Here is a 19563-nt window from a genome sequence, read left to right as displayed (position 1 = left end):
CCGAGCGCTGGGATTAAAGGTGTGTGCCACCACTCCCGGCTTAAATCTCTATCTTTATTTTATTTTTTGAGGTAGGGTCTCACTCTAGCCCAGGCTGACTTGGGATTCAGTATGTAGTCTCAGGGTGGCCTCAAACTCACGGCGATCCTCCTACCTCTGCCTCCCCACGGCTGGGATTAAAGGCATGCGCCGCCCCATGCAGCCAAATCTCCATCTATTTTACCTGATGCAAAATTCGGGCACATCTTGTGAGCTGCCTTCAGACATAGGCACAGTCACTGTAAACAGTATTTCCAGGTTTGAAATCTTAGTTGACCAGCAGAGGGCGCAATGTGAACGCAGCCTGACATCCTTGGTGCTCAGACCATCTCAGCTGGGTAAGCAGCCCTTTGACACACCTTGGTGCCACTCCCAGGTAGGTCTGTGGGGAAGGAGCTGGTACAAAGGAGTGAGAAGTCGTGGGGAAGAATTTCTAAGGTCACATGTTTAGACCGGACAAAGGGGTGTCAGAAACAGCATCAAATTAAAATCATGGTGCAGGTCTGTCCGGAGCAGACCACCCCCTTGGCAGGTGGGATGGGGAAAGTCGGTCAGGGAGAAGTGAGACCAGCAAGCCAGAGTGATGGGCCAGTGCACCAGCTTCGGCTGGCTCAGCCAGGGGCTCAGTTACAGCAGGTCTGTTTCAGATGCCAATTAAAGGCTTGACTTCAGATTGATAAGTCTTTCCTCCGGGAGGCTGGGAGTGCTTTCCCAGGGGCCAGGAAGAAGCCTTGGGAGAGGCAGGTTTGGAGAGACTCCTGCGGGAGTCAGAAGCGATGTTTCTTGCTGCGCACACACCTTGAATCCTAGCACTCGGGAGGCAGAGGTAGGAGGATCACTGTGAGTTTGAAGCCAGCCTGAGACTAACTACACAGTGAATTCCAGGTCAGCCTGGGCTACAGTGAGACCCTACCTTGAAAAACAAAACTCGGGGGGGGGGGGAGCGGGTGTACAGGGAAGGGAGATTTTGATAGTTCTCTCCCTCTACAACTTAAAGGAAAAAAAAAAACCAAACCTATCCGAGGCCTCAAGTCTCCAAACAAACTTAAAAGATTACTTAGCTTGGAAGCACTGAGTACAAAGCAACAAGACACAACCAACTATAGGAGAGGCTGTCACCTGAAGCCTGCAAGCCCCTCGCCCCCCACCCCCAGAAGCTGGGAATCTTGAAAGGGACCCCAGTATTGCATCTCGTTGCCCACTGAAGTACCCCGTTGGAATTCTATACTTCCTCCCTCCCCTCCAGTTTCCACAGGAGAGCATGGAAGGGTGCTGCATGGCCCAGGATGACAGTCTTGCAGCGCTCATAATGCTTCATTCAACCGACTGCAGTAGCCACAGCAGCACGTGCACACAGCATGGCTCTCCAGCCCCTGAGTTCAAATCTCAGCAAAGAAAACAAAGACGAAAAATACATACCTGAAACTTTCCTAAAATGTCAATCGTGAAAGTATATAACAGAGTGAATTATTCGTTTTCTCTGGGCTATATTACAAGATCAGCATCAATAAGAGCCAGTATATAACTACAAATGTGGGAAGATGAATAAAATGCTAAAATTTCCTGGATGGTGCGGTGTGTATGGTATTGGTTAGCATCTATTGTTCTTTTAATTTTCATTGACAACTTCCATAAATATAAACAATATACCCTAATCATAATCCTATCCCAGCTGGGTGTGGCGGCGCACGCCTTTAATCCTAGCGCTCAGGAGGCAGAGGTAGGAGGATCACCATGAGTTACAAGACACCCTGAGACTACATAGTGAACTCCAGATCAGCCTGAGCTAGGATGAGATGACCCCACCTTGAAGAACAAAACAAAAAATAATCCTCTCCAACCACCCTCCCTTCTCCCCCTCCCGTGTCCTCCCTCCACTGAATCCCTTCTCCTTTATAATGAGTCTCTCTTCTATTTTGATGCCAGGTCTTGTGCAGATAGTGTCAGCCACTATGAGGTCATGAATTTCAAGGCCACTTTGTGTCTGGACAACAGCATTGCAAGCACTTCCTTTGGCTCTTAAAAATCTTTCTTTGTAAAAAATATTTTACTTGAAAGCCAGGTATGGTGGTACACCTCTTTAATCCCAGCACTTGGGAGGAGAGGTAGGAGGATCATGGCAAGTTCAAGGCCACACTGAGACTACTTAGTGACTACATAGTGGAGAGATTGCCTAGTGGCTAAACTCTCCAGGTCCCATATAAGCCAGACACACAAAGTGATGGAAGTGCCCAAGCTTGCACTTGAACATAAGTGGGCACACGCATCTGGAGTTCAATTGCAGTGGCTGGAGGCCCTGACACACTATTTTCTCCCTCCCTCCCATTAAAAAAAAAAGTGGCCAGTCTATTGGGCTTGCCTCAAATTTACACACACACACACACACACACACACACACATATATTCTTTTTCGCCAGACATAGTGGCACATGCCTTTAATCCTAGCATTCAGGAGGCAGAGGTAGGAGGATCGATGTGAGTTTGAGGCCAGCCTGAGACTACATAGTGGATTCCAGGTCAGCCCAGGCTAGAGCAAGACCCTACCTTGAAAACAAAAACTGCACATAGCTGAGTGTGCTGTTGTACGCCTTTAATCCCAGCCCTTGGGAGGCAGAGGTAGGAGGATCGCCATGAGTTCAAGGCCACCCTGAGACTACGTAGTGAATTCCAGGTCAGCCTGGGCTAGAGTGAGACCTTACCTCAAAAAACAAAAACCTAACAAACAAACAACACACACATTCAGCCAAGTGTGTGGCACATGCCTTTAATCCGAGCACTGGGGAAGCAGAAGCAGGAGGATTGCCCTAAGTTCAGGGCCACCCTGAGAATACATAGTGAATTCCACATCAGTCTGGGCTAGAGTGAGACCCTACCTTGAAACAAACCAAAATACTGAGCCATCTCCCCAGTCCTCTTACAGTCTTTCCACCACCCCTTCCGAAATGAGCCTTGGAGGGTGTGGTAGAGATGTCTTACTTAGTGTTGGACACTCCGCTGTCACTTCTGCTCAGCACTGGGTGACTTTTTTTTTTTAATTATTTATTTATTTATTTGAGAGTGACACAGAGAGAAAGACAGATAGAGGGAGAGAGAGAGAATGGGCGCGCCAGGGCTTCCAGCCTCTGCAAACGAACTCCAGACGCGTGCGCCCCCTTGTGCATCTGGCTAACGTGGGACCTGGGGAACCGAGCCTCGAACCGGGGTCCTTAGGCATCACAGGCAAGCGCTTAACTGCTACGCCACCTCTCCAGCCCACTGGGTGACTTTTGAGTCACTCTAGTAGTCACTGCCATCTGAAACAAGAAGCTTCTCTAACCAAAAGTGAGGGCAGCATTAATATATGGGCATAAACAAGTGTTTAGTGGGCAGTTTGGAGGGCATAAATGTGCAATTAGTCAGACAACAGCAGAAGTTTCCCTCCAGCCTAGAGCTAATGATGTCCCAAGCCACAGACCTTTTTTTTTTTTTTTGAGGCAAGCCCAACAGACTAGCCTTATTATTATTTATTTATTAAGAGAGAGAAAGAGGCAGAGAGAGGGAGAGAATTGACGTGCCAGGGCCTCCAGTCACAGCTATTGAACATGTACCCCATGGTGCACCTATGTACCGAGGCACACTTGCTTACATGGGACCTAGAGTCAAACATGGGTCCTTAGGCTTTGCAGACAAGTGCCTTAACTGCTAAACCATCCCTCTAGACCAACAGGCTTTATTTTTAACATTTTTATTTATTTGATGCATGTGCTTCTGGCTGTAGTGGGTACTGGGGAACTGAGCCTTGCAGCCAGTGTCTTTTAACCCTCAAGTCCTATCAGACAGCAGTTGGTTTCCCCCATAACAGACATGCCACCTCCGCACCAGTTGGTACATTTGGCCTGGCTGTCCAGGCCTAAAGCATGCAGGGTCCACTTGCTGGCTAACAGTATTGAAGATTTTTCTTCTCACCCTCTCACCCAACAGGCTGCATTTTTTTAAAATATAATTTATTATTGTATCTGGGAGAGAGACACAAAGAGGCAGAGAGACAGAGAGGGAGAGAATGGGCTGCCAGACGCGTGCACCTGGCTCACTTGCGACCTGGAGAACAGAGCCTAGGTGCTCTGGCTTCGTACGCAAGCGCCTTAACCGCTTCGCTTTTTACGCACCTCGTCTCCCCGCCCTCCTCCCCGCAGTCGTAATTCGGCGGACACGGAACGCGGCGTTCAGCGAGGGCGGGCCAGTGCGCATGTGCCGCCCGACCTCCCCGCCGGAAGCGCCCCCGGGGGCGGGGCCGGAAGTCGCGGCGAGTCTCGGCCGGGCGGCAGTGCGGGCGACGCGTTTGAAAGGACCAATCGGCGCGGCCCGCGGGCGGGGAGGTCGGGGCGGCGCGGGCCCAGCGGTCCCGGGGTCCGCGGTGGCGGGGTTCGCGGCCGGGATGCCGCGCGCCAGGGAGCCCCGCGGCCCGCTGGAGGACGAGCTGCTGCTGCAGAAGCTCCGCGACAGCGGCCGCCGCTTCCAGAGACACATGCTGCGGCTGCTGGAGAAGGTGGGGGCCCGGGCGGGGGACCCCGGGGTGGACGGGCGGCGGGGACCCCGGGGCGGGCGGCCGCACTCACCGGAGCCCCCTCCTCCCGCAGTACGAGCGGCCCTTCGAGGACGACCTGCTGGTGCGCATGGCCACGCTGACCTACGAGACGCCGCAGGGTGCGTACGGCGCCGGGGCCGGGTCGAGCCGAGCTCCCCGCCCTGGCTGGAGGGGGGCGAGCAGGGAAGGAATTGTCACTTGCCTAGGCTGACATTTGGCCCTGTGCCCTACCAACATTCAGCTGCAGTGTTGGGTTTTTTGCTTTTTTTAAAAAAAAATCTACTTATTTATTCGCCATCGGAGAGAGAAAGTGATTATAGGCGCACCAGGGCCCCTTGCCACTGCCAATTAACTCCAGATGCACGCACCACTTTGTGCATCAGACTTTACGTGAGTACCGGGGAGTTAAACCCCGGTAATTAGGCTTTGCAGGAGAACACCGTAACTGCTGAGCCATCTCTGCAGCCAGTCAGTGTTGGTTTTAATCCGTGAGGTAAGCACTTTTCTTTGACCGTTGAAGTCGAATGTAGATGGAGCACAGGGAGAGTCAGTAACTTGCCCCTGTCACTTAGCCAAAGTGGCAAAGCTGACTGGATGTGCTCAAGCATGGTGAGGCCGTGACCCGATGGTTAGAGCGCAGTTACCCCTCGCCCAGTTCATGTCCTGAGCAGATAGATAGTCAGTCGTGTAAACCTTGAACATGGTAAGCCTGCCTTGTGGGGTTTCAGGAGGACTTGTAAGAGTTACACGTAGGTAGTTCCTTGCAAATGCTAACTGACGGATCCCGGGAAAGGGCTTGGACTAGAACTTGGAGCCAAAGCAGATGTTGTGTATATTTTTCTGCTTTTATCCTATTTATTTTACTAATCATGGCTCAAAAGCCACCGCCCTTTCTTATTCACTTGTATTTCCCCAGGAGGTGTACAGAAACCCCTATATTACCCGTGTTCTGCGTGCTGATGAGTGGGCTTGCTCTGAACTGCTTAGATGCCCCCAGAAAGCACTTGTTCCCAATACACGCTGTGGATAGAGTTTCCCCTTGGAAAGTGCTTACTCTGCAAATGTATTATATTGCCTCCTAAAAATATATACTGTAAGGGTAATAATGCCTGATATATGTGTGGTCCTTAACTGTTCAGGTTAATGATGGAATTTGGTGAGCTGTTGCCTACTTTAAAACATATACATACTTCCCCCCCCCCCAAGCAGAGACAGAGAGAATGGATGTGCCAGGGCCTCTAGCCATTGAAAACTGACTCCAGATGCATGTGCTACTTTGTGCATCTGGCTTTACATGGGGCCTGGAGAATCGAACTTGGGTTATTAGATTTTGTAGGCAAGCACCTTAACTGCTGAGCCATCTCTCCAGGCCTCTTGCCTACTTTGATAAGTTTTAAACACTCCCTACATCATCCTAGTTGGACAACAGACTACCCCTTACCCTGGATTATTTTTTTTCTTTCTTTTTTTGAGGCAGTCTCATTCTAGTCCAGGCTGATCAGGAGCTCACTCTAGTTCCTGGTGATCCTCCAGCCTTAGCCTCTTGAGTGCTAGCATTAAAGGCACGTGCACCAAGCCCAGCCGGATGGTTTTTAGTGTAACCTCTTTGTGTCTGTCACTTTGGCTTTCTGTGAGTACAGATTGAGCATTCTAGGTTATGTTGTCATTTTTGTCTTTTAAGGATTGAGAATTTGGGGAGGAAAGCTAATAAAGGAAAGAAACACAAAAGAAAACCAGGTATTTACTATTACGTTTTATTGCCTCTGCATGCTTTGCTGTGAAGAGTGTTGCTGTAAATAAGTACTGTTGTGGGGGCCTTGGTGCCCTGTGCTCTGGTTGCTGCGGGAGGCTGCCGCAGGGGCTGGCTTTTCTCTTCTTGTCTACTGTGTCTGAGGATCTAGTGAGAAATATTTCTTCTGTTGCCTGGCCCTTTTGTCACCCTGGGTTTGACCCTGACAACTGACTCATCTGAGCAGAAGCCGGTCCAGCTCAGTGGCCTGCAGACCATGCCACAGTCCCATTGGCAGCTCCTTTATTGGGTCCTTACAGAAAAGTTCAAGTCACATTTCTTCTGAGAAAGAAAGGGGAGATTGAGTGCAGCTTAACACATTCTTCCTTTCCCCTCTCTCTGTCCCCCAAGAACAAGGTTCCAGGGTCTCTGTCTCATGCCAGGGCTCTACAGCTGCTGTCTGATCCTGCTTTACTGGCTGGCGTCCACACCCGCTCTGAGATGCTACAGGCAGCCTTTTGCCCTGGTAGCTTTTGTAAGGCTGTCTGGTGTTCTGTTAGTCACTGACTCTCAGACACCCATGGCTCCTACTTGGGAACCTGCTGCCAAGAATGGTAGCATCAAGGTTAAGGTAACACAGCATTAATAGTAATTCTGAAATCAAACCTCCTTGATTAATTATTCTTATAGCCATAGAAGTGTCAGAATGAACTACGTAGGACTATTTAACATTAGCCTGACCGCAGTTTAATCACTCATATCCTTTTTTTAAATACATTTTTTTACCCCTTTCTGGTTAATAATAAGTGCTTCCCCCTTCTTCCCTCCCTCGTTCCATAGATGTTAATCTATTTGCCTTTTGAGGTCAAGCCTTGTGCTGTGACCCAGGCTAGCTTAGAACTCACTATATGGCCCTGACTGGTCTTGAACACCACGATGCTTCTGCCTCATCCCAAGGAGTGCTGGGATTATAGATGTGATTATAGGCGTGCTCCCCAGTTGCTGTTTTCTTAACTGCTTACCACTTTGGGGGGTATTGGGCCCTTTGTCCCCCACAGTGTTACACAGCAGGGCTTTTCTTGTACAGCTGCTCTAGATGTGAAAATGAGCTGTTCCAGGGGGTCGTGAAGCCCATCACAATGTCCTCTGAGAAGCATCCTGTCCTGTTCTGTGTGGATAACTGCTGGTGTGGGATATACCATGAAGTTTCGTCAGAGGCCACAGAGCATGGTCTCTTTCAGTTACATATACAGCGACACCCACTCATCGGGCTAGTGCTTAGATGGTAGTCCTGGTAGAAAAATATTTCGTTTGGACATTTATTTAAAGTTTTTCTTAAAATTTTAGTGGATAGGGGCTCTGCCTTGGGCTTTAGTAGGCTTACCAAAGTGAGTATAGTCTGTGATGACAGCTGGTACAGTCACGGCTCCTCTGGAGTGACTGTTGGTGACTGTGCCCAAATCTGCCTCCCCTGCCCTCCCCCAAACCAGATGTTTAGTTTATGCTCTTCCAAGACGTCAGCCTTGGGGTTGGGGCTGCGCATCACCCTCCAGCAGCTTCTGTGAGCTCTTTGTGGATGTCAGAGAAACGGGTTGTTGAGGCCAGGCTGCTTCCCTGTAACTGTCTGAGCTCTGCCACCCTTCAGACTCCAACGACCACAAACCCCAGACCAAAGCGGCCAGGTCCCAGCTTGCTGTGCACTGAGCGTGGTGCGTTCGGCTAAGGCGCACACACTGCTGGAGATACCTGCTTGCTTCGGCTGGTTTCTACGCTGCAAAGCCCACCTACCATCTCCAGTGCTCACACTTCACCCGTGAGCACACCGTGCTGCTGGTTGAGGTTACTGGTGGGACCTCGTGAGTGCAGCCTCCAGGGAACAGGGCAGCCTCCAGGAAAGAGCCGCTGAGCGTGCTAGCAGGGTCCACCAGCGTCCCCGTGAGCTAGTGGTGCCTCACATGCAGGTCCACAGCGTCCCTGGAGCCCCGAGGCGTTGAGGTTCTCGTGACAAGGAGCCTTCTGGGAGTCTTGAGGCCTTTCTGTGTCTTAATTTATGTACGTATGTATTTATGTATTTATTTATCTGTGTCTTAATTTATGTACGTATGTATTTACGTATTTATTTATGTATGTGTATGTGTCTGTGGACCTGCCACCGTCTCTTGCCTCTGCAGACAAATGCCCGTCTCCTTATATGGTGGCTAGGGAATGAACCCAGGCCGGCAGGCTTTGCATCCAAGCACCTGCAACTGCAGGCGTCTCCCCACCCCTTACAGGCTTCGCTCACAGAGGATCTCGTGAAGCATCCTGTCCCCTTCTATGTAAAGGGAGTACAGTCGTATTGCTTTATAGTGCTTTAAAATGTGCTATTCCTTAAGCACGCCTTTCTTTCTTGGCTTTTGTTTTGCACCCTGAGGACCCCCCTGTGAAGGTGGTTGGCAGATTGAGTGACTCTGGGCAGACTACACCGGAAGGCAGTGAGAGTGCGCCCAAGTGTACCCAAGTCCTGGGAGCTGGTGAGTGTCACCTTGTTACAGAGCGGGGCCATAAGGGACTAACCAATATCTGTCTCCATCACAACAGTTTGAAGATGAGATTCCTTGTTAACATCTTTTTTTTTGTTGTTGTTGTTGTTGTTTTTTTTGGTTTTACGAGGTAGTTTCACTCTAGTCCAGGCTGACTTGTTAACATCTTTACTTAGATTTCCAAGGGGCGTTTTAAAAGTGGGAGGCATCTGAAATCACCCTGGTATGTCATGGTAAGGTCTTTCTCACAGTTACATAAATGGCACTCGGATGTGCTTTGAGTGAAACACATTTAAAAACTTGAAATCAACATTTGATGAGACTCAGGATTTGCTTACGTAGGTATTGTGAACACTGGGTTCTGTAGAAAACCTTCCCACCTCTGCAGACACAGTCTTTCCTCTTGTTCCTCCTCTTCCTCATGGGAGGCTCTGCTGGTCTGGTTCCTCACAGCCCCTTCTTCCTCCTCCCCATGACTGACTCCCTTCTCCTCAGCTCCCTCCGTGCACTCCCCTGGCAGGCACATTCCAGGAGTGGGCTCCTGCTTCTCGCGACCCATGCATTGCACTGCTGGGCCCTCCCAGCTTTGGCCTCTGTCTCTGAAGCCTAAGAGTAGGCCAGGCTCCCGGTGACCCTACTGCCAAATCCACTTGGCTTCCCTGGGCCATGTGCCCATTCAGCAGCATGTGAAGCTTCCAGAAGTTCTGGTGCTACCATCTTCCCATGAGTGTCCCTCCTCCTGACTCCTCAGCCCTAGCCAGCAGCCCACCTCCTAACCCTGCAGGACGCACTTTCTCAGGTCACTGTGAGCTCCGTCCCGTCGGGAGCCGTGGCTTGCCCTCCAGCATGACCTGGCAGGATGTGCCTTACTGCAGCCTTTTCTGCCTGGCCACCCCACGTCCTCACCCAGTGCTGGTGAAGGAGTCACCCCAGCAGAACCCTCCCCACCCCCGCCTCCTGGGTTGCACCATCTCCTCTTCGTGTGAACCAAAATCCTCATCTCAGCCTCTCCCTGCTTCTCATGTCCAAGGCATTGCCGTCCTTTGCATTTGTCCCTTGTCCTTCTGTCCCCCCTCTGCACCAGCTCCTGGCTTCACCCCACGGACACATAGGAAGCTGGACAAGCCACTTGCTTGAGGCACTGCAGTGGGCACAAGGGGGATCCTGAGCATAGTCTGAGGTCCTGCCTGACCCGCCCACACGACTCCCTCTTTGTCCCCATTTATCTAAGCCTAGGTCACTAGACAATGTGTAACTGGTCTTTTAAGAGACCCTGTCTTCAAACACTGGCCACCACAGCTTCTGGCCTCCCCTGCCTACAGCAGCCTGCGATATGTTTTGAGTCATAAAAAGGAAAAGTGGTTTTTTGTTTTTTTATTATTATCATTTTTCATATGTGACGATAATGTAATTTTGGTTTTTCAAAGTAGGGTCTCACTCTGGTCCAGGCTGATCTGGAATTCACTATGTAGGTTCAGGGTGGCCTTGAGCTCACTGCAATCCTCCCACCTCTGCCTCCCGGGTGATGGGATTAAAGGCCTGCGCCACCACTCTCGGTTTAAGATAATACAGTTTGATCATAATTCCATCCCAGTACCTTCTTTTGTCCTCCACCTGTCTCATTCCCCTTCACCAAACTCCTTTCCTACCTCCATGAGTGCTTAGACCCATGACTTCCCCAGACTTCTGAAAACAATTAGAAGAGGTTTCTTTAAGAGCCATACTGTCCCTTTCCCTCGTGGCTATTTAAAGTAATTGAAAGTTAAAGATGCAATTCTTTGGCCTGGCTAGCCACACTGTGGCTGTTCATAGTCCCAGGTGGCTGGCTGTGGTGCAGCAGGTAAGTAATTGAGCCTTCCTTCTAGATTCAGAAAGCAGCGGTGCTGACAAAATTCTAGAAGATGAGGACATGTCCGCGTGCACTCCTGCGGTAAGAAGCACACTCAGTGTCCACTTCCACAGGCCGTGTGGCCAGGAGCAGAAGCCTGTCTTTCAGGAAGTGCTTTTCCCAGGCTCACTTCTGCCGCTGCCACCCTCAGGTCTGGTCTCCTTCCGTGTGTGTCTTCCCTCTCAGCCAGCCCCGGGCAGCGAGTGGTGCCGCTCTGTCTGCCGAGCATGGGTGACTGAAGTGCAGGGGCTTCACTCTGTAGCAGGAACTACTGCTGATGTTCACCACATTTCATTTGCCTTGACTGGCCACGGGACGTGGATGCAGGGCCTGTTCCCAGATAGACTCCCCGACAGACACTGTCATGAGCAAGTCCTTCCAGGTCAGCCCTAAAAGTCCATCTGGTCACAAGGTGCCATAATCAGGTAGCTGTCACTAATCTAAACAGTGTGTTTCCCTGAGTGTCTCCTACGATCTGAGCCTCGCTTCCCTCGTTGGTTGGAATATGTGACAGCACTCGAGGAACGTCATCACGAGAGTGTCTTCCCGGCCCCTGTGTCACATGCTGTCAGATGCTAGAATAACTGGCTCTTGGTTTCCTCCAGAGCTGTCTTTTGAGTGGAAGCGGCTCAAGTCTGGTTCGTTTTCTGAATGAGGAGGATGGTGACATTAGGGAGGACTGGCAGCAAGGGGAACGCGGGAGCCCTTCCCTACTGCACAGAGCCAGAGCGGAGCCTCTTCCCCACTCTGTGCTGTTCCCATCAGTCTTGAGTTCCTAACTTGGCTTCACGCAGCGCAGAGCGAAGGTTGGAACCCCTTTCTGGCATCAGGCAGGTGACAAGTGGGCACACCCACCTCCTTGCTCCCTGAGCTAGGATGCATGTTTCTTCTTCTAAGTCAGAGTTGGGGCATTACTAATGGTAGGTCCTGAACTCTCCCACCAACATTCAGATTGCATTTATTTTTTAATTTCTGTCAGTAATGCTAGTCACTAGCATGTTCTTGGTCCTTTCGCCCTCTTGGATAGTAAACCCTGGGTAAACCCCACACAGACACTGGGTCCATGGAAGTTCAGAGGCAACTGTGCTTTGTACTAGGGGGTGAAAAGGTGATTTCAGATAGCTTCCTTTAAAGATCTGAAAACTCATGAGCTTCCAGATTGTTGCAGAACTCACAAGGACATCAGTACCCAGGAGCCTATACTGACTTCTTGGATTAGTTTGCAGAGCCTGGGCGCCCTTTGGAAAACGAGTTAAGAAGGAAATACCTGGCCCAGGTGGATATACTGCTGCAAGGTGAAGAGTATTTTAAGGTAATCTCTTTTTCCATGTCTGTGCTCATAGAGTCCAGTCAGAATAAAGGTAGTGGTGATTTTGTGTGCTCTCCAGAGCCTGGGCAGGTGCTCTGAGTAATTATCCCACGCTGATTTTTCTTGTGCTGCCAGACTTTTACTCTGCTCAGTAACACTGCAAGGATCTCCGGCTAGCACATGAGGGCGGCTCAGAATGGGAGCCGTGTCAGAGTGACCTCCACTGCCCACTGGCCTGCACCCTTGCTCACTGCTGTAGACTCTAAGGGTTGCTCCAGCTCTTGAGCACAGTTGGGGGAGCGATGGCTCTCACCTTCCCTGGCTGACCAGTGGCAGTGGCAATTCTTTTTTTTTTTTGAGTCCTCCATTCTTGTTGCTAGCCTGTCTACCTGGTCTGAGCTCATGTGTGACTGAGACAGAAGGAGGAACAACCTCCAGGAATGCCTGTGGGGTACTAGCCTCCTGCCCCTCAGCATGCGTACCCTGGGTTCTACTGTGGCACTTTCTCAACTTGGCCTTAAGAAGCAAAAGCTAGCCAAGCATGGTGGCGCATGCCTTAGGAAGCAGAGGTAGGAGGATCATCATGAATGCAAGGCCACCCTGAGACCACATAGTAAATTCCAGGTCAGCCTGAGCTAGAGTGAAACCCTACCTCACAAAAATAAAAACAAGAAGCAAAAGCTAAAGGCAGAGGTCCCCCAAGAGTGCCAGCTCTGTCACTGGCCAAGTTCTGTCAGTGTCTTTCATAAAAGATGTCCTAATACCAAAAACCTAGGGAGTACACCTTGCACAGTGACAAATAGCTCCTCTCCTAATGAAGGCCACAGATACGGAGTCTATCTTTCTGCTCTGTGGCTGGCCATTGCAAGCTCGTGTGGGGGGCCACTGGGTTAGTGGAGGACTGTGCGTCTTTATCTAATGCAGCAAGTCTACTTGCCTGCTGTGTGATCAGAGGAAGGGACTGGAACTGGCCCAGGTTTATAGGGTCGGACGTTTGTACTGTCTCCAGTGTAAGGAACAAAGTAAAGCCACCAGCACCTTGGAAGAAGGCGGCTGTAGCCTTGTGGGCAGAATCTCCAGGTCTTCTGGGACACCTCTTCCCTCTAGCTTCAACCTCGGCCAGTCACTATCTTGCCAAGGGGTACACTATGCTTAAGGGTACAGCTAACACCTTTCTGGGAAGACAGGTTATCATCAGGAGGACCCGGCTCTACACCTGGGGTCTTGACAGTCAGAGCTTCTGTAACCATTGGCTTTGATTTCAGAGCATGGAGGAGAGGAGGAGAAAGGATACAACCACGGCCCCGGCCCCTTCTTCGGCCTCGCCTGCTGCACCTGCCCCTGGTGAGTGCGATGGAGTGATTTCACGAGAATTGTGTCTCTTATCTTGGTTGGAGCCACAGGGCCCTCCCCCATACCATTCACAGTGGGCATTTCATTTGCTGTGTGTCAGCATGAACTGGTGGAGAGATTTGCACTAACTTGTTTTAAGACAGGATCTCTCTCTCTCTAGCTCAGGCAGTCCTATATTTGTCTTCCCTTGTGAGTGAATGGTTTCATGGGTGTATGTATGCGTGCATGTCTATATGTGTAATCACAGATGGGTATGGGTGCATGTGCAGGCCAAAGGTTGGCACTGAGTTTCTTCCTCAATTGCTCTGAACCTACTTTTTGAGACAGTCTCTGAACCCAGAGCTCAGTGACTTGCCTGGACTATAGCCAGCTAGCAAATCCCAGGGTTCCTTCGGTCTCCACCTACCCCGTGCTGGGATTTCAGACACATGTTGCCATACCTGACTTCTCCTGGGTTCTGGGGTCCGAACTCAGATCCTAACGCTTGTGCAGCAAACACCTGACCCACTGAGCCAGCTCCTCGGCCCCACATTTTCTTACATGAGCAGCAAATGCAGCCACGACAAGAGAGACCCTACCTCCAAAACAAGGTGGGAGGTGAGGACCAGCAGTCAGGGTTGTCCCTGACCTCCACGCACAACCGCCCACAAAGCACAGTGGAGCTGAAAGAAAGCCCGTAAGGCGTCACATCACACATACTGCAGCATCGACAGCGCTGAAGCATGTGGGAGTGTGTCTGCCTTCCCTCCTGTTCCTGTGAACGACAGTCAGGATTTTCAGGCTCCTTACTGGCATTTGGAAAGTGAGCTAAAAAGTAGAAACCTCTTGTGATGGCAAAAGTGAGATCATCTTTTGGGGGGTGGTAGGGTCTCATTCTTGCCCAGACTGACCTGGAATTCACTACGTAGTCTCATGCTGGCCCCGAACTCACAGTGATCCTTCTCTCTTAGCCTCCCAAGTACTGGAATGAAAGACGTGCATCACCCCCACCTGCCTTTAGTTGTTTTTTTTTTTAATTGTTTTAGTAAATTATGGTTCTGACGTACTCTTAAGCTCCACATTGCATGTGTGTTTTGACTGTATGTTTTTCTCCCAGAGGGCCATGAGAGTGTCTCTGCAGAGAGTCGGGAGAACCCTGGACAACTAGCTGCCTCCCCCACTGTGTGGGATCCTTCGCTCCCTTGCCTAGTTGACATGATAATTGTACCTAAAAACGACAGTCCCTCTTTACTGGAAACCAGCAGCAACAGCTGCCTAACCAGCCTGTCCTGTGAGGCTGATGACATTTGCAACGTGACAATCAGTGACTTGTACACAGGCATGCTGTGTTGCATGAGCCAGCTGCTGAACTCGAAGCCATCGTGCGTCATCTCCACCAAGACGTGCATGGCTCACGCCTGGAACCCCAGGAGGAGGCTCGCGCACAAGGGCAGAGTGCCAATGAACAGCATGTACTACCCCAGGGGCAAGCATTCCCGGAGGAGCCCCAAGGAGAGGTCTGCGCCCTGCTTAGAGCTTGGGAAAGAGACGGGAGTGTTGAGAGACTGCGAGAACTTACCATGTGTCGTTCGGCATACAAGTTTAAAAGTGCAAAAAGTTTTTCCCGAAAGAAACAAACGCCAGCTCCATATAGCCTTTCCCTCTTGGAAGGAGCTCCAGGTGACGCCCCGGAAGTGTTCCTCATTGACATACTTAGACTTAAACACAAGGTACAGCTTTGATCAGGAAAATAGACTGAAGACGTTAAAATGGCTAATTTCTCCTGGGAAAACAGTCTCCAGGCTACAAGTGCTCCAGGACCGAGCAGAGATTGAAGACAAATTTGATAAGCTCCATCAGGAATGTTCCCTGTATTCTGGAAGACAGGCTCACCTGGCAATCCCTGCACAGGCCTGGGCTGAGGGTGGGCATGGAGGTGGTGCTGGAAGCTCAGGTGGTCCCCGGGGAGGAGAGACCCACAGGCTGCCTGTACCTTTCAGCAGAGAAAGAGGAAAGAGGCTAAGGGAGGCTTCTGAAAACCTGTACATAAGGCCTTTCAAGGCAGCTAGTTGCTCCCCGCAGAGCCGACCCTTTTCATCACTCCCAGAGGGCAGCCCCTCACAGAGCCCTGGTCTCTTCAGAAAGATGTCGGCAGCCAGCATTGCTGTTTCGGTACCAACCATCGGACGTCCAGGCTGGAGGAGAAACCACTGTGATGAAATTAAAGAAGAGTTCGACAGGCTCCATCAGCAGTATTGCCAGACATCACCATTGCTGCCTCAGGCAAAGCCACTGGCCGGGATTAGATTGTCTCCAGGGAAGGCCAGTGCAGACTCTCACTTCCAGAAGCTCCAGAAGTTGTCTCTGTCACCCCAGTGGCGCATAAAAAGTCCACAGGACTCGACTGTTGATGAGGCTCCTGGATCTGGGTGGACTGTGTTTGCTGTCACAAGGGACCCACAGTTCTCTATAAAGAGACGCAGGTTGTCATATCCCCAAATAACTAGAGACCATGATGAATCTCTGGAGCCCTCAGAGGAGGCAAGCACAGATCCGCCCTGGTCATAAGGACTTGTCAGCCCCGCGCCCTACCTGGTAAGAGAAGCGCTGATTCTGCCTTGCTGTGTGTGAGCAGCTGCTCTGGGGCCGCGACACTTAGGACAGCCACCTCGCTGCTTTTCGTCCCGTCTGCTCTCCCCCCCCCCCCCAATGTGCCAGTGTGGAACCCAGGGCCTCCCTCGTGCTAGGCAAGCACTCCACTCCTGAGCTCCATCTCCAGCCGTGCTAAGGAAGCTGCTCCTGACCAGTCCCAGAGATAATTTCCCAGCCATTCTCCCAAGTTCTCCTCCTCCCTCTCATATTAGCATATACACATCAAGAACATGTTTAGTGGCTGGGGAGATGACTCAGCAGTTACAGATGCTTGATGCAAGCCTGCAGTTCCTACCCACGTAAAGCCAGACGCACCAAGTAGCACATGCATCTAGAGTTTGTACTGGCAAGAGGCTCTGGCATGCCCGTTCATAGTCATTCTCATTCTCTTTCTTTGCAAAGTAAAAATATTAATAGGTGCATCGGGCAGCTGAAAATTGTCTGTTTTGTTTTCTGAGGTGTAGAGTCTCTCTCTAGCCCAGGCTAACCTGCAATTCACTATGTAGTTGCAGGCTGGCCTCAAACTCACAGTGATCCTCCTACCTCTGCCTCCCAGTGCTGGAGTTAAAGGCATGCGTCACCATGCCTGACTTGAAAATAGTCTTACAAGAAACAATTTTACATATTTTTCTATTGGTATGCACTTAAAAGTTTTTTTTTAATCCCTAAAGAATCTTACTCCCCTCTATCATCTCTGTCAGTTGCCCACTGTGGTCTCTTGTCATAAGGAAGCACCACCCTAAGGTCAGCATCTCCTGCGGGCTTCTGCGCCACTGTGAGCCCCGCGCTCTTCTCCCTGGGCTCACAGCTCATGGACCCGGGTTCACTCCAGTGCGCTCTCACCTGAGTGTGCCGCTTCACTTTCCCGGAGGCAGCACGGAGGTCACAGGGTGGGACTGGCTGGTGTGAGCTGACTCCGTTTAGTCTTCCTTCATTTGTCCTGTCAGCGTGTCCCCAGGCAGGACCCCGGGACGTGCCGTCTGCTCTAGCTGCGTTTGCTCACTCCTGACCTGGTGGGTGGGGGCTAGGAGTCCCCTCTAGGTTTTGTGTTTATAGATGGATGAGGTGGGGCCCACAGCCACCTGTTCCTCTTCCTGGGGGGGGGGGGTGATGCCCTCCATGTTGCCCCATAACCTGTTTTCTGGATTCCCCCTCTGTCTGTCCGGCCCTGAATCACTTCTGCAGCCCTTCTTGCCCTCAGCCTCGCCCAGCAGACCTGGCGCTGTCTCCTGCTTTCCACCCGAGCTGCCTGCCTGCCCTTTCCTCTATGACATCCTGCCACCTTGAAAAAATTATTTATTTGAGAGCTGGGCATGGTGGCGCACGCCTTTCATCCCAGCACTCGGGAGGTAGGAGGATCACTGTGAGTTTGAGGCCACCCTGAGAATACAGAGTGAATTCCAGGTTAGCCTGAGCTAGAGTGAGATCCTACCTTGAAAAAACAAAACAAAACAAAAAATTATTTACTTGGGGCTGGAGAGATGGCTTAGTGATTAAGGCATTTGCCTGCAAAACCAAAGGACCCAGGTTCAATTCTCCAGGACCCACATAAGCCAGATGCACTAGGGGATGTATGCATCTGGAGCTTATTTGCAATGGCTGAAGGCCTTGGCACACCCATTCTTTCTCTGGCTCACTTGCCTGCACGTACTCTCTCTCTCTCTCAAACAAATAAATAAAATATATATACTATATATATTTTAAAAATCATTTATTTGCAAGCAGAGAGAGAGAATGGGGCTGTCTGGGCTGCTAGACTCTGCAAACAAACTCCAGATGCTTGCACCACATAGTGCACCCAGCTTTATGTGGGCACCGGGGAATTGAACCCAGGTGCTTAGGCTTTGCAGGCAAGCACCTTCACCACTGAGCCATTTCTTCAGTCCACCACCACCACCCTTTTTGGTTTGTTTCAAGGTAGGGCCTCACTCTAGCCCAGGCTGATCTGGCACTCTGTAGTCCTAGACTGGCCTTGAACTCATGGTGATCCTCCTGCCTCTGCCTCTCAAGTGTTTTCCTATTTTCTTTGTAAAGAAAAGGTCTTACCATATAGCCTAAGCTGGCCTCGAACTTGTGATTCTTTTGCCTAGGCACTAGAAGGTTTCAGAGTAGAGCCAAGATGGGGAACAGTGCCCAGAGTTCCACCCTTGGTGCCCAGCAGCATCCTGGAAGCTTCCCTGGAATTTTTAAAAAATATTTATTTGCTAGCAGAGAGAGAAAGAGAGAGAGAGTGGGTGTACTAGGGCCTCTAGCTGTTACAAACAAACTCCTGATTCATGCACCACTTTGTGTATCTGGCTTACATGGGTGCTGGGAAATCAAACCTGGGTCCTTGGGCTTTTCAGGAAAATGCCCTAGCCACTAAGCCATCTCTCCAGCTCCCTTCCTTGGGTTCTTTATTTAACTTGATGGCACTTTCCAAAGCAGGCACAAATACTTACATGCACGCAGTGGAATGTAAGCCAAGCTTTTGGAGACTAGCATTGGATTCTAGTACAATCTTACTAAAATCACTGTCTTTCCCCCTCCCCCAGGAAAAGAACACATCTTTCAGGATGGAAGAGAAAAGGGGTTTTTGTTAGAAAAACTCAAAGCTCAGAAATTTCTTCCTGGACTTTGTCCCTCTTCCTGTGTGCTTGCTTCAGATGGGGTTTCCAAGCAAGCCCCACGACCATCCACTTTCTTGTTTTACTTGTGTAGTTATCAATAAAGTATGAGGACTGGGCTGGCTGACCTGGCTCCCTCACAGGCTCCTGGTGTAGAAATAGGGTGAGTAGAGTTGCTAGTGAACATTCTGAATGTTACCCTTGTAGGCCTATTTTTCTCATGTTTCCTTTTTTTTTTCATTTTATTTTATTTTTTATCTTTTCACAATTTTTATTAACATTTTCGATGATTGTAAAAAATATCCCATGGTAATACCCTCCCCACACACACATACTTTCCCCTTTGAAATATGTTTCCTTTTTATAATTTAAACATGCCTGGAGAACACTCTCTACATTTCCTGTTGTGTTAAAATCTCGCATGATACCTGTGTTTAAGCTCTGGCCCCAGAGATCCTTAAAAGAAGTAAGACTGCTCAAGTCTTTCAAATTGAGACCCACAGGCTTGGTACCCTCTCCATTAGGAGCCTGCAAACTACAGCTTTAAAGAATCCACCGTGAGAAATTGTGATTCCTGGGCTGGGTATGTGGGTCGGTGGATAAAAGGTGTTTGAAGACAGTTCACTCCCCATCATGAAAGCCCAGTGCTCATGAACTGCACCTCCCACATCCCCCCCTCCAGATGCCATTACATGGGGCCTGGATCTTCCCGCCTGGCTTGAAGGACGTAAGTCTAGCACAAGTAAGGCCTGTGCCACCTGTAGCCTAGCACTGCAAGAGACTTGTTACCTCAGAACAGGTTGGCAGTGGATAGAAACCTGTCCTCTGCCAGGGTCGGGGTCCTCGGCAACTCAAGACCTTTCCTTTGGGCCCAGTGCTTCTGAAGAACACAACCTGTCCTTCCTTCTTAGGAAAACCACCA

At 50.4% G+C, this 19563-nt stretch overlaps 1 protein-coding gene across 1 annotated transcript; it reads left to right on the top strand.

Moving 5' to 3' along the window:
• The first annotated feature begins 4444 nt into the window (after nucleotides 1-4444).
• Nucleotides 4445-18839, top strand: LOC101593527 (Holliday junction recognition protein). The gene is made up of 9 exons (XM_045147669.1): nucleotides 4445-4564; nucleotides 4656-4722; nucleotides 6285-6340; nucleotides 8746-8845; nucleotides 10720-10784; nucleotides 11962-12054; nucleotides 13317-13395; nucleotides 14501-15978; nucleotides 18570-18839. The coding sequence occupies exons 1-8, from the start codon at nucleotides 4454-4456 to the stop codon at nucleotides 15949-15951; spliced, it is 2022 nt and encodes a 673-aa protein (XP_045003604.1). The 5' UTR covers nucleotides 4445-4453; the 3' UTR covers nucleotides 15952-15978; nucleotides 18570-18839.
• Nucleotides 18840-19563: the final 724 nt, after the last annotated feature.

Source organism: Jaculus jaculus, chromosome 4 (genome assembly GCF_020740685.1).
Source record: "Jaculus jaculus isolate mJacJac1 chromosome 4, mJacJac1.mat.Y.cur, whole genome shotgun sequence".
Classification (NCBI taxonomy): Eukaryota; Metazoa; Chordata; class Mammalia; order Rodentia; family Dipodidae; genus Jaculus; species Jaculus jaculus.
The sequence above is the reverse complement of the archived record's forward strand: the minus strand, read 5'-3'. Positions and strand labels throughout refer to the sequence as shown.